The following is a 13275-nucleotide window of genomic DNA, read 5'->3' on the forward strand; positions in this document are numbered from 1 at the left end:
GGGTGAAAGGGCTCACATGAGATGATCCGTGTTTTCTCTGGAAAGGAAGAGGCAAGGTTTCTGTGCTTGGGGGGGGGGGCAGGGAGAAGGGGGAGTTAAGGCTAAGGAAATGGGCATTTAAGGAAAACAAAGCTCTATGTTCAGAAATGAGCAGAGGTAAGGGGGCACCTAGGTCCTGTAGAAGGAGGCTTGAATCTGAATGACCCTCTGAGGGTTGAACCCATTTTCTGAGGTTCCTGCTCTAACTTCCAAGTTCCACTTGAGGTTACTTCACTCCAAACATTTCACCTAACTGGTTTTTCTTTATGGATTGTTCTCTCCCTTAGAGCATTCTGGTCTGTATCTCTCCTGTTACTCAGGGATGGAGTCTGTAGACCTGAAAACCTATTAAAGGAGCTGGTACCCACTCTGAGATCCCCTGGAATAGAGGGCACACTTTGGGATTCTCCCCCCTAGGGGAGGCTCATCCCAGGATTCTGCCTATTTCAGTCAATGCAAGTAAAATATCTGACGAGGAGACACATCTGGTATCAAGCCATTGTTGGCACTTTTTGGTCTTAAAGACATAGAGGTGGCCAGAGAGAGGAAAAGGGCTTCAGGTAGGGAACTCTCCTGTCCCACGCTCACTCTGCATACAATGTGCAAAAGTATTAAGCTTAAAAAATTTAAATTTCCCCCAAAACTTTTATGAATTAGTGATTGCAATGTTTTTTTCTTCTTCAGATATCTGCATGTTCCCTGGATTTTACATCTTTAGAATAAAGATGTATTCTTGGGCCACAACAGCTGGAAATATCTAATGCTAGGGATTCTTTTTTAAGAGTAAATTACTTGTAATTAGAGTTGAAATCAAGGCATGGTATCTTCAGTCTAGTTTTTTTCTGTAATGTGTCAACAATTAGGAGGTCTTTCTGAGCCATTTGGATATGCTAGTCCTACTTTAGAACAAGAAACTACTGAAGGAATAGGCAAGCAGGTGGGGAGGACTAAGCACTCGAGGATGCGCCAGGAGCGGCAGTGGGAGTCTCAAATACCTCTTTGCACAAAAGATGGCTTCTCCGAACCCTTGGGTTCCAAAGATGATTATTAACGGGAACTGCATGTTGTTTTTACTTCACCACGTAGCCTCTCTTTAATTAGTAGACCTGGATTCCTGGTTCAGCTTAGTCTCCACTAGCTGGGTGGCCTTAAGCATATATTCAATCTTGTTGTACCTTAGTTTTTCTACTTGTAAAATGGGGCTAATGTCACCTTCATAGGATTAGAGGAGAACAAATAAGCAGAGCTGCTCCCCAACATTTTATTATAAAAATTTTCAAAGATTCAAGAGTTGAAAGAATTTTATGATAAACATTTATGTCCACCATTTAGAGTCTGCAATTAACTTAAATTCTTTAATTTTGCTGTATTCATTTTATCATGTCAGTCTATCTATTGCTCTAGTCATTCATTTATCCATCTTATTTAATTTTCTTCATAGTAAGTTGCAGACATTACACTTTACCCTTAAACACTTCAAAGTAAGGCTGAACTTTAGATGCGAAAAACTTTAGCTTTCCCTTAAAGTTCAGATACACCCTGTTATTGACAAGAAACTTTATGGACCATAATTATATCCTGTATATTTTATAACTTCCCATAAATATCTGATCAAGATTCTTTTTTTTCCTTTTTTTGATTAAGTGAGAGGCGGGGAGGCAGAGACAGACTCCTGCATGTGCCCAATCAGGATCCACCTGTCAAGTCCCCTACCAGGCAAAGCTCTGCCCAGCTGGGCTGCAGCTGCGAGCAACCAGCAACCGGGATATTTTAGCCTGAGGTGAGGCCATATAGCCATCCTCAGTGCCTGGGGCCAACTTCACTGGAACCACTGGAGCCATGGCTGCGGGAGGATGAGAGAGAAAGAGATGGGGAAGGGATGGAGAAGCAGATGGTAGCTTCTCTTGTGTGCCCTGACCGGGACTTCCACAAGCCAGGCCAATGCTCTACCACTGAGCCAACTGGCCAGGGCCTGATCAAGATTCTTGAACAGGCCTGACCTGTGGTGGCGCAGTGGATAAAGCATCGACTTGGAAATGCTGAGGTCGCCGGTTCGAAACCCTGGGCTTGCCTGGTCAAGGCACATATGGGAGTTGATGCTTCCAGCTCCTACCCCCTTCTCTCTCTCTGTCTCTCCTTTCTCTCTCTCCCTCTGTCTCTCCCTCTCCTCTCTAAAATGAATAAATAAAAAATTTAAAAAAAGATTAAAAAAAAAGATTCTTGAACAAATATTTACAATTTGGTGGGCAATAAAACAATTTGAAAGCAAAAAAAAAAAAAAAAATCAAAGTTAAGAGTCCAATCTGAGAGTACAGTAAACCTAAAATTAATCTGCAGAATCAGCTAAGCTCAGCGTATTGTTTTGGCTGTATATTCTAAATAACCTACTTTCAAAAGAATTCAAACAGTATAAAATATATTTCCATACATTACGGTAAATACCATTTAAGCTTTAATTTATCATTTAGAAAGCCTTCATGGTCTTACAATGCTTGGAGTCATTATGAATATTAATTATACTTTCATACTGTGTAGGGAGAAGGAAACTGGTAGCCACGTGCTGCCATTTCCTGTTGTGGACTGTTTTCACACTAATCTCTTCCTAGTCCTGATAGGAGCCCTCATGTCCAGACTTTAGGAACTTACCCACGGCCTAAAGTTACCTCCAGTCTTTACTGGATCTCCCCGACTTCACAACCTTTCTGCATCATCCTAAACTCCATACAGCTGTGGAACTGTGGAAGTCACCTCTATGAAAATGGCTTTCCATGTGTCCATCTCATGTTTGAAGGCCAACAGTAACAGCAGCTTCTTAGCCTGGAACGTATCAAGCCCAACTTTTCCTTAGGCCCATGACATTCAGTTCCAATCTAGCTCATCCACCCTTACTTCCCCCTGCTCTGCAACAACTGTGTCTGCACCCATTTGCACCCATCAGGTCCTTTATGCAAAGACTGTAAGTCAGGGACACCCAGTGAAGGCTGGAGGTTACTTCAGTCCAAACATTAAGGTCATGAAGTCCACATGCAGGTGCACCCTTCCACATGGTACCTTAATGAGACACAGGTCTAACAGAGAAGGAAGAAAGACCAACATTCACAGGGGGGAATAAGGTGAACTCCTTAAACCAGATGTTCAGCAAAACTCCTAAGGCTGTGGCTAAGCACAGAAACCATACCGTCATTTATGCCCTGAAGATATTTTTCTTTTAATAACTCAATTTTGTTATCACACACAGGTCCACTTGCAGCCTTTGATAACTCGATGTGGTTTTCTTATTCCGGAGGTGTCCTCGCTTCTATCTCAGTATTATATGGAGCATTAGAAGGTTTAAAAACTGGATGATGTTAGGACATAAACCAGCATCCCACTGTTGATACAATTTATAGATCCTTATTCATTTCAGCTTATGGAATGAACTCTCTGGTCCCTGTATATGTATTACTGTAAGAATCGTTTTTTTATAATTCTATGGAAAAAAAGAATCAAAAAGGTCAAGGTAAATAACTTACATATTAATCAACTGGGTGCTTACTAAACATAATTATAATTTGACATAAGGAAAAGAGAAGACATTACTTCTTCCAACTTTAGACATCTTTACAAGTGTGCAAAATCACTAACCTATCTACCTTCCTGCCACTGCCCTTGCTTTCAGCAGAGACGCTTCTCTGTAGCCATCCCCTCAACCCCATTTTTGTGTCAGGATCTTGCGCTGAACCCTTGTTTTGTTTTATGCTTTATTCATACAAGTGCCTGACAAACTCCAAGACCCAAACTAAAACCATTTCCTTGTACTGGCCTGACTTTGCACATGCAGCTACTGAGCAACAATCCTGTTTCAACTTGTACATCAAGCGCACAGAAACAGCAGAAGAACAAAGGGAAGTTTTTTTATTAAAAGTCTTTCTTTTTTTTAGAACTTATTTATTCATTTTTAGAGGGAGGAGAGAAAAAGAGAGAGAGAAAGAAGGAGGGAGGAGCAGGAAGCATCAACTCCCAAATGTGCCTTGACTGGGCAAGTGTCTAGTTTTGAACCAGCACTGCAGCATTCCAGGTCGATGCTTTATCTACTGCGCCACCACAGGTCAGGCTAAAATGTCGTTTTTAATGAGCTACCAGGTACTGAGTCACATCCATGAGACACATTATAAGCTCACCATGGTCTTTTCTTTCTTTTTTTTTTTTTTTTTTTTGTGGGACAGAGAGAATCAGAGAGAGGGACAGATAGGGACAGACAGACAGGAAGGAAGAGAGATGAGAAACATCAATTCTTTGTTGTGGTTCCTTAGTTGTTCCTTGACTGATTTCTCATATGTGTCTTGACGGGGAGGGGGGGGGGGCTGCAGCAGACCGAGTAACCCCTTGCTCGAGCCAGCGACCTTGGGCTCAAGCTGGTGAGCTTTGCTCAAACCAGATGAGCTCGCGCTCAAGCTGGCGACCTTGGGGTCTCGAACCTGGGTCCTCCACATCCCAGTCCAACACTCTATCCACTGCACCACCGCCTGGTCAGGCCAGCTCACCAGGGTCTGATAGTTAACACCTCAAAGAGAGACTCAGAAAAGAGACTTCCAAGGAGTTCATTCGGATTAAGTTTTAAGGTATTATAATTATTCACAAGAAACCAAGCTCAGAGACCTTAAGACTAGGTCTTCAAGAAGCAATAGGAAGTTGCCTGGCCTATGACGGCATAGTGGATAGAACATCAACCTGGAACGCTGTGGTTGCCAGTTTGAAACCCTGGGCTTGCCTGGTCAAGGCACATACAACAAGCAATCAATAAACAGCTAAAGTGAAGCAACTATGAGTTGATACTTCTTGCTCCCCATCCCTCTCTCTCCTCTCTGTAAAAATCAATAAATAAAATATTTAAAAATCACTTCAGTTGTTCATTAACTGATTGCTTGTCATATTTGCCTTGACTGGGCAAGCCCAGGGTTTCGGACTGGCAACTCAGCGCTTGAGGTCGATGCTCTTTAAAAAAGAAAAGGAAAGAAAAGAGCAATAGGAGCCAATATCATTTCACAGAAGAATGGCCTCAATTTGGATTTGGGGAGAACCAAACCAGAGGACCCCATAGAAGCCAGAAGAACCCTCCTCTAAGAATTTGGTTATCATTTATAAAGGGACCTGAAGTCCACACCCACTGGGTAGGTGTCCCAGAGCATGCTGGGATTCTGCAAATTGACACAGAAGTCTGAGTTCTCAGACTTAACATACCCACCTTAACATACTCCAAAAGAGATTGACCAGTCCTTGAAATACAGTGAATCAGAACTTAACTTTGGTTTATTTGGTTCGAAAATAATAGGCAAAGAATAAGTGAAATTTGCTTTCTTTTTTTGGGTGGGGGGAAGAGTAATGTGTGCCTGCAATGGAAAAGGAGGTGGGAGTTCACACAAAAATTTTGAAATTTACTTTCTAAAGTAAAGTTGACCAACCCAACTCATTATCGAACAACCTAGCAAACATAGGATGAATTAGCAGAATGAGAGACTCAGAAACAGAAGAAAAGTAATCAAGAAATGTCATTTTTTGATGAAGGCCAAAATATTTTAAGTTCAAACATCCTCTGGATGCTCTGGTAGAAAGTCAGGGCTGGGGGAGGAGATGGAAAACGAACCTCAGGACTTATTTCTAGAAAGAGCATGCAGTGCCAGGGTTTGTGAGTGGGCAGGAGGGAAGGACAAGCGGACAGATGAGCAACAGAAGCAGCAAACTTACAGACAGCATGAGCAGTGAGGGTCGTAAGGTGGGCCTCCTCGCAATCCCACTGGATGACAAAATCCACTCAAAGGTGCGTGGCTGAGGAACAAAAAGTTCTCATTGTGGGAGCTAAACCACCAGAGCTGGAAGGAATCTCAGGGCTATCTGGCTTACCTTATTGTTTATAGAAAAAGAAACCAAGGCAGATTAGTCACCAACTAACCAACCAGTACCCAGGCAAAAGCCACCAATCTCTAAAGACTTGGCCTATTCCTTCCCCCAACACTATAGTCTCTTTCCCTGTGAGAGTGTACCTGAGAATCTCCAAAGCCAAAGACACTGTTCCATCACACAGGGCCCTAAAACAAAGTTTTGTGTATCAGAAGAGCAGGTACTAAAGGAAATGAGAGTGAGCCATGTTTTATACAGAAAGCACCCCTCCTCTGCCTACTATAGCTCTCCCTGGTGTCTTAACTTAAGATTATGATCTCTCAGCCTGACCAGTGGTGGCGCACTGGACAGAGTATTGACCTGGGAGGCAGAGGTCACAGGTTCAAAACCCTGAGGTCACCTGCTTGAGTGTGGGCTCATCCAGCTTGAGTGCAGGGTCACTGGCTCAGCTGGAACCCCCCGTCAAGGCACATATGAGAAGCAATCAGTGAACAACTAAAGTGCCGCAACTACAAGTTGATGCTTCTCATCTCTCTCCCTTTCTGTTTCACTTTTGCTCTGTCTCACATGCGCAGGCGCTTAAAAAAAAAAAAAGATTATGATCTCCCAAACAGTTTAATAATGTGCTCCTTCCTGGCTTCCCATGAGATTAAAATTTTCCTAAGTATAGGGACCACATCTTACATACAGCCGGCTCCCACAGCAATTCTATTTGTGCTGGGCAAACAGTTAAGAGTTCAACAGGCCCTGGTCAAGTAGTTTAGTTGGTGACAGCATCACCCCAATACAGCAGTGTCATGGGTTCAATCCCTGGTAAGGGCACATACATGAATCAACCAAACAATGCATACGTGAAACAACAAATTGATATCTTTCTCTTTCTCCTTTCCTCTCTCTCTCTCTAAATCAATAAAAATTTTTTTAAAAAGAGTTTAACAAATATGTGGCTGACTGATGCTTTCCAGACATAACAAACTCAAGGCCCTGGCTGGCTGGCTCAGTGGATAGTGTTCGAAGCCCTGGGCTTGCCTGGTCAAGGCACATATGAGAAGCAAACACCAAGCAGCTAGAAGTGGATACTTCCCACCCATCCTCCTCCTTTCTGTCTTTCTCTAAAATCAATAAATAAAATCTTTTATTTTTATTTTTTTATTCAGTGAGAGGCGGGAGGCAGAGAGACAGACAGCATGTGCCCTGACCGGGATCCACCTGGAAAGCCCCCCGCTACAGGGCGATGCTCTGCCATCTCCGGCCGCTGCTCCCTTGCTCAGCAACCAAGCTGTTTCAGCACCTGAGGGGAGGCCACGGAGCCGTCCTCAGCAGGGCCAGCCTGCTCAAACCATTTCAGCACCTGAGGGGAGGCCATGGAGCCGTCCTCAGCGGGGCCAGCCTGCTCAAACCATTTCAGCACCTGAGGGGAGGCCACGGAGCCGTCCTCAGCGGGGCCAGCCTGCTCAAACCATTTCAGCACCTGAGGGGAGGCCACGGAGCCGTCCTCAGCGGGGCCAGCCTGCTCAAACCATTTCAGCACCTCCAGGGAGGCCACGGAGCCGTCCTCAGCGGGGCCAGCCTGCTCACACCATTTCAGCACCTGAGGGGAGGCCACGGAGCCGTCCTCAGCGGGGCCAGCCTGCTCAAACCATTTCAGCACCTGAGGGGAGGCCACGGAGCCGTCCTCAGCAGGGCCAGCCTGCTCAAACCATTTCAGCACCTGAGGGGAGGCCATGGAGCCGTCCTCAGCGGGGCCAGCCTGCTCAAACCATTTGAGCCATGGCTGTGGGAAGGAGGGGAAGAGAGAGAGAAGAAGAGAGAGAAAGGAAGGCAGAGGGGTAGAAAAGCAGATGGCTGCTTCTCCTGTGTGCCCTGACTGGGAATTGAACCTGGGACTTGCCAGGCCGATGCTCTACCACTGAGCCAACTGGCCAGGGCAATAAATCAAATCTTTAAAAGAAAAGTTCAGAAAACAAAATTCACAATTTTCAGTCACTTGTTTTCTACTCCTAAAAACTGGAAATTAATTCTTTGGGCTAAAATTCAAAATTTCCAGAGAAATTTACTAAATAAATCCTATCTCGCTCTGACCTGCGGTGGTGCAGTGGATAAAGCATCAACCTGGAATGCTGAGATCACCAATTCAAAACCCTGGGCTTGCCTGGTCAAGGCACATATGGGAGTTGATGCTTCCTGCTCCTTCCCCCTTCTCTCTCTCTTTCTCCCTCCCTCTCTAAAATGAATAAATTTAAAAAATTAAAAAAAAAATCCTCTCTCTAATATCCTTTCGATTCCACTTTTAGACATCAGGAAATCCTTCTGCAGGTCAATTTACTTATGAGCTGTAATACTTTCCCCAGCAATCCTATTAGCACTCAGCAGGCCCAAAGAGAGGTGAGTGAAGGGGCACTTACAAGGGTGCCCAGGTAGAAACCACATGATACGAATCACTATCAACTGCCTATTCTCTCTACTGCTATGATTAGAGGATCACTTAATGCAAACTCTGCAAATTTCCACCAATCAGTTCTTTATATAAAACACTGACTGTGAATTCTACAAGGGAGGAAAAATAAAGACACTTAGGCACCGCCATCAAGGTAACCTAGGAGGCCTGTGAAAAGAACAGCAGGTTGTGGGAAGGGATTACAAAAGATTGCTTTTACTGCCACCCTCTGTCCTCCCTGGGATAGTCAGCCAGTTTTGAGGGTGAACAAACCAATTCTTGTTGTGGAGGAAAACTTTTTTTTTAAGGCTCACAAAAGCTCTGATATACTCAATAGTTTAAAATGGGAATGAGACAGAAATGTAAATTCCACACTCTCTGGGTTGGTTTGGTGAGCTAGAATGTAACCTGGCAACTCCAAGGTCAAATCAAATGCTATTCAGAAACCGTTTTCAGTAGTTTTCTGAGCAATGACTCAATAGTGTGAGCAATTTCACACACTAGAATGACTTCTGAAAAAGATATTGGCCCATCTCAAGGAGAATTTAAAGAAGCCAGTCACCTGCTTCACCAACTGGCTTCCCAGTCAGGTAAGTCCATGGGTTACCGAATGGATCCAAAGACAGGACTCACGCTCCAGAGTCAAAATGCAGAAGTCAATGCAGTAGGCAAAAGAAACCTGTAAGTTCAGAATGGGTCCTTCAGGGTATCAAAGGGAGAGGGGGGATGCAGATCCCAAGCCTCACTACAAAAGCTAATCAGTTATAAGTAAAGTCTAGCTGAGATAACTCATGCAAAGGGCTTAGCATAGGGCCCAAATGGGCAGCACGTAGTAATTATAGCAAAAGATAACATTTACTGAACACTTAACAGTGAATACTCCTCAGCTCCCTCTCAAAGTCAGCAGACATGAAAAATAACTTTGAAGCAAAAACTAACCCTGTTGAAAAATTTTAGTTTCTTTTGGGTGTGTATTCTCAAGAGAAAACACCTTATTTTGTGTGCCTTAAACACAACAATCACAAAAGCACCTTCCTTGAGGAATTAGGTGAGAAGCTAACAGGGTAGAGAATTCAAATAAACAGTTAAAGAGGAAGGGTTAAAGAAGCATCCTCCTACAGTTACTAAATCTATGGTCCCCAAATCTATTGACTCCACAGGGAAAGGGTTAATTGCAGACTTAATAAAGCTGGGCAATTCTGGAGTGAGCACATTAGTTAAACAATGTGAAAAATCAGCAAAACTGGTTTGCCATGAGCAGCAGGCTCCCTGAAATAGGCTCTCATTTATTCATTTCTTCTGCTTTCCAGTCTCTTCTCTTTGAAGCAGCTCTTGATTAGTTTCTTTTTAATTGCTATTTAATTGAAAAATAAAATTAGAACACTTATTTGATATCAGTGATGAGATTTCTCTTTTCATCTCTGCTTTATCTAGTTTTGAAAAACCAAAAGCTGAAGGGAGAGATTAAGAAAAAGAAACTAAAAAGATTTCTTCTTTCTAAGAGCTAGATGCAGCTATAACCGTCAGGTAAAGACAGAAAGAACCGCTCTTCAAGAATCTGAACAATAAAAAAAGCAAGTAAGGAGAGCTAATGGAATTACTTTCAAAAAGACCTTTCTTGCCTGGCCTGTGGTGGCGCAGTGGATAAAGCGTCGACCTGGAAATGCTGAGTTCGCTGGTTCGATACCCTGGGCTTGCCTGGTCAAGGCACATATGGGAGTTGATGCTTTCAGCTCCTCCCCCCCTTCTCTCTCTCTGTCTCTTCTCTCTGTCTCTCCCTCTCCTCTCTAAAAATAAATAAATAAATAAATAAAGACCTTTCTTTTCTCTTAAGTTTCTTCATAAAGGATAATAATTCATAATTAGGAAATGAGAACTTTTAAGAACCCATCTTAACCTGTCCCCATGGAGTAAGAACAGGACAGAAAAGATACATCCTTATCAAAGGGTTCTTGACCAATGGCTTACCAGCATCTCAATGGTACCAGTGACACTGCAAAACAAGTTCCAAAATAATCCTAGGGACAAAATAGTTTTAGAGTTCTTTCCTGCTCCAAAACACCTAGATCAACTTGACTTATTTGGTACTCCAAAATTAAAAAATCGGCCAGCTGATGAAGTTTCTTCTTTAGCGATACTTCTTGGAAAGCCTTTCACTAAAAACAAATATGCAAGTTAAACCATATAGGTGAGTCATGAACTGCAGGGGGATGTGGCCTAAAGACGATCTTAAGTCTGACTCTTCTTTCAATTGTTCAGGGAAATTAACTTACGTCAGGCAAGCAGCCGAGGTACAAATGCTGCCCTCCTTTCCTCTGCTGAGTGAATTAAAAAAATTAAAAATAGCTGACAGAAAAACTGCAGATACACACACACACACACACACACACACACACAATGTATGTATGCACGTGTACATATATGTCCATGAAATTTATACTCATCAAAGTTTAATTAGAGAAGAAACACAGGGCAAGTCAGAACTAAACATACACCCAAAGGAACATAAGAAACTAGCACAACTGTATTTCCTACTATTCCAGTGCATGAATGTAGCTCATGTCATTAGTGTAAAGCACTGTCAGCCCATCCTGAAAGAAAGGCCTAAATCTTAGGCCCTAAGAGATTAAGGATTAATTTGAACTATATCATTAACTAATTGCACATTATACTTGCGAGAATCATTAGCATCCAAAGCAGATATTCCCCTTCAACTCTGATATCACTTTTGAAAACATTTTAAATAACATAAGACAATTTTCAAGAAACCAAAAAGTGGTGGGAAACTTCCACAGTAAGTTAGAGGATACTTGATTTTTATAAGTATTTCACATAATCTGTAGTAAGGTTTATAATGAGACTTATTTGGGGAAAGAAAGTGTATACCTAAGGAAAATCTGACATCCTTCCCCTCAGTGAGGAGAAATGAAACTCCACTAACACTGCGCTAAGAACTTTAACATTTGCCATTCATTCATCCAGCAAATACTCTTTCGTGAACACTAAGTGTCAGGCATCTCAGACGTGAACCCTGTTCTTGCACCTTACAGCCAGGTGAGGCAGAGACTGGACACGTTATTTAACTAGTGTTATAATAAAAACTACAAAGAGTACAGTATTGATAAGGGCAAGGAGGCAAGCTGGGAGGACAGGGAATATTTGAAGAAAGACTGGGAGGCAAGGGGATGACTGCAATCCAGATGTTACCTTATTTAATCTCTACAACTAAAGGTTAAATAACTGTCCCAAGGTTATAAAACTATTAAATGCCAGAATCAGGCTTTGAATGACTCTAAAGTCTATGCTTTTCCCATCATGCCATACAGCTTCTTCCCCAAACCATTTACTCTGACAGTTAATGGAAAAAAATGTTGATTCTATCTCAAAATCTAAATGACAGAACCAGACTCTCTCATCCAGGCTGGGTCTCTGTTTCTCACCTGCCACCTACAAACTTATTATAAAAGACCTCTAGATTTGAGATAGTAATAAACTTAATTTGTTCCACTTAGACCATAAACACAGAACAATAACCACCAAAAAAAGAAACACCTTTAAAGTTTTTTAGTTACCATTTTGTGGTACTTTAATAAAACTGAGAACTTTCTGCCAAGCAGTTTTGCAAAATGATTCATAGATTATAGGGAACAAAACCCATTCTAGAGCTATAGACACTGGTCAGAGCAACAGGTTAGCAGAAAAAAATAAAAGCAACTACACACAGAAGAAACTGTACTTGTACTTCTGAAATTACTTTCTAATTCAATAACTCTCACCTATGAGTGGGACCTCTATTCAGTAGGGCTGCATTTTCTTTTCTTCCTGTTCCTTCTATTTCCTCTTTCTCAGTTCTTCCATTCTTAGGAATCTCAAACTTCAAAATAAGGCTTTTACTACATTCGGTCTGTGGTGAGTTATAGCAAAAGAACATAGTTGATCCAAAGACCTCAACCTTAAAGTAACTTTGAAATAGAACTCAACACTCAAACACCTGATACATTTTTCTTCTGCCTGAAACTAACAAATAGTTACTATATAGTAGGCAAGACCCTATAGTACAGGAGATGCAGTATCAAACCTACTTCTAAACACTATCCAAGAAGCATCATCACTTAATTTCTTGAAGCTTGAGGCTACTTCGCAAATTTAACAGAATCAATATGCTGGAAGGCCTAATTATACATTGTTCAGCAGACTTAGGGATTATTTGGAGCTACAGACAACGTATACATCAAAACATTATTATACAGTAATTATGTACGGCTTATAAGATGAGTTTATATTTTGAGATTCTCTGGTAGTGACATTTTACAACATAATTATGGTTTGTATAGCCTGGTGAATTTCCTCATTGAACATGAGGTGCAGCGAAATGTTTTATTACTCATTTATTGCTAATCACGTTGTTCACACAACACCTCTCTAAGTAGCATTCCCTTTGAACTGTACTGTTATATTGAGCTGCGTTGTGCCATCGAAAACCATTATCCTAAAGGCTGTTTTCCCAGGCCGCGCCTGAAGCACACACAGAACTTCTATATATAACGAAAGTATTGAATTGTCTCTGGCCCTTAATATACGGATACCCACCCCTGGTAAATGACAAAGATTGCAACCAATCCTCAGGCAGAATCTCAATGTCTCAGCCAATAAGAACATGGGGGTGGGGTTACACTAAGCTCCCGGTGACTTCTCCGCACCCCAGAACCTAGGTTGTGGGAGACTGGACAGAAATTGGACTCCGAGGATATCGTTACCCCCGGTTGTAGCTATTGTCCTCCTCGTTCTCGCAATCGCTGCAGTGCTCATGGCCATTTCCGTTCCCTTCCATCATCTGCGGCAGCGGAGGGGCCGGCGACTTCACTGCTGTATCACTCTCGTCCGCCATCTTGAGTTCCAAGAGCCGGCCTCCGCGCCTCGCT

The 13275-nt window shown here is 42.4% G+C and overlaps 1 protein-coding gene across 2 annotated transcripts in view; it reads right to left on the minus strand.

Moving 5' to 3' along the window:
- Positions 1–13268, minus strand: part of NMT1 (N-myristoyltransferase 1) — a 36480-nt gene extending 23212 nt beyond the window's left edge. Inside the window, exons 1-2 of one of the 2 annotated variants that reach the window (XM_066363927.1) lie at positions 13111–13261; positions 5764–5844 (exon numbers count right to left, since the gene is read on the minus strand). In XM_066363927.1, the coding sequence (XP_066220024.1) occupies positions 5764–5844; positions 13111–13241 (212 nt within the window). In that variant the 5' untranslated portion in view covers positions 13242–13261. Of the gene's footprint in view, positions 1–5763; positions 5845–13110 lie in introns of both variants that reach the window. The other variant, XM_066363926.1, reaches the window with a different exon arrangement.
- Between the last annotated feature and the right edge of the window lie 7 nt (positions 13269–13275).

The sequence above is a fragment of the Saccopteryx leptura genome, chromosome 2 (genome assembly GCF_036850995.1).
Source record: "Saccopteryx leptura isolate mSacLep1 chromosome 2, mSacLep1_pri_phased_curated, whole genome shotgun sequence".
In the NCBI taxonomy this organism is placed as follows: domain Eukaryota; kingdom Metazoa; phylum Chordata; class Mammalia; order Chiroptera; family Emballonuridae; genus Saccopteryx; species Saccopteryx leptura.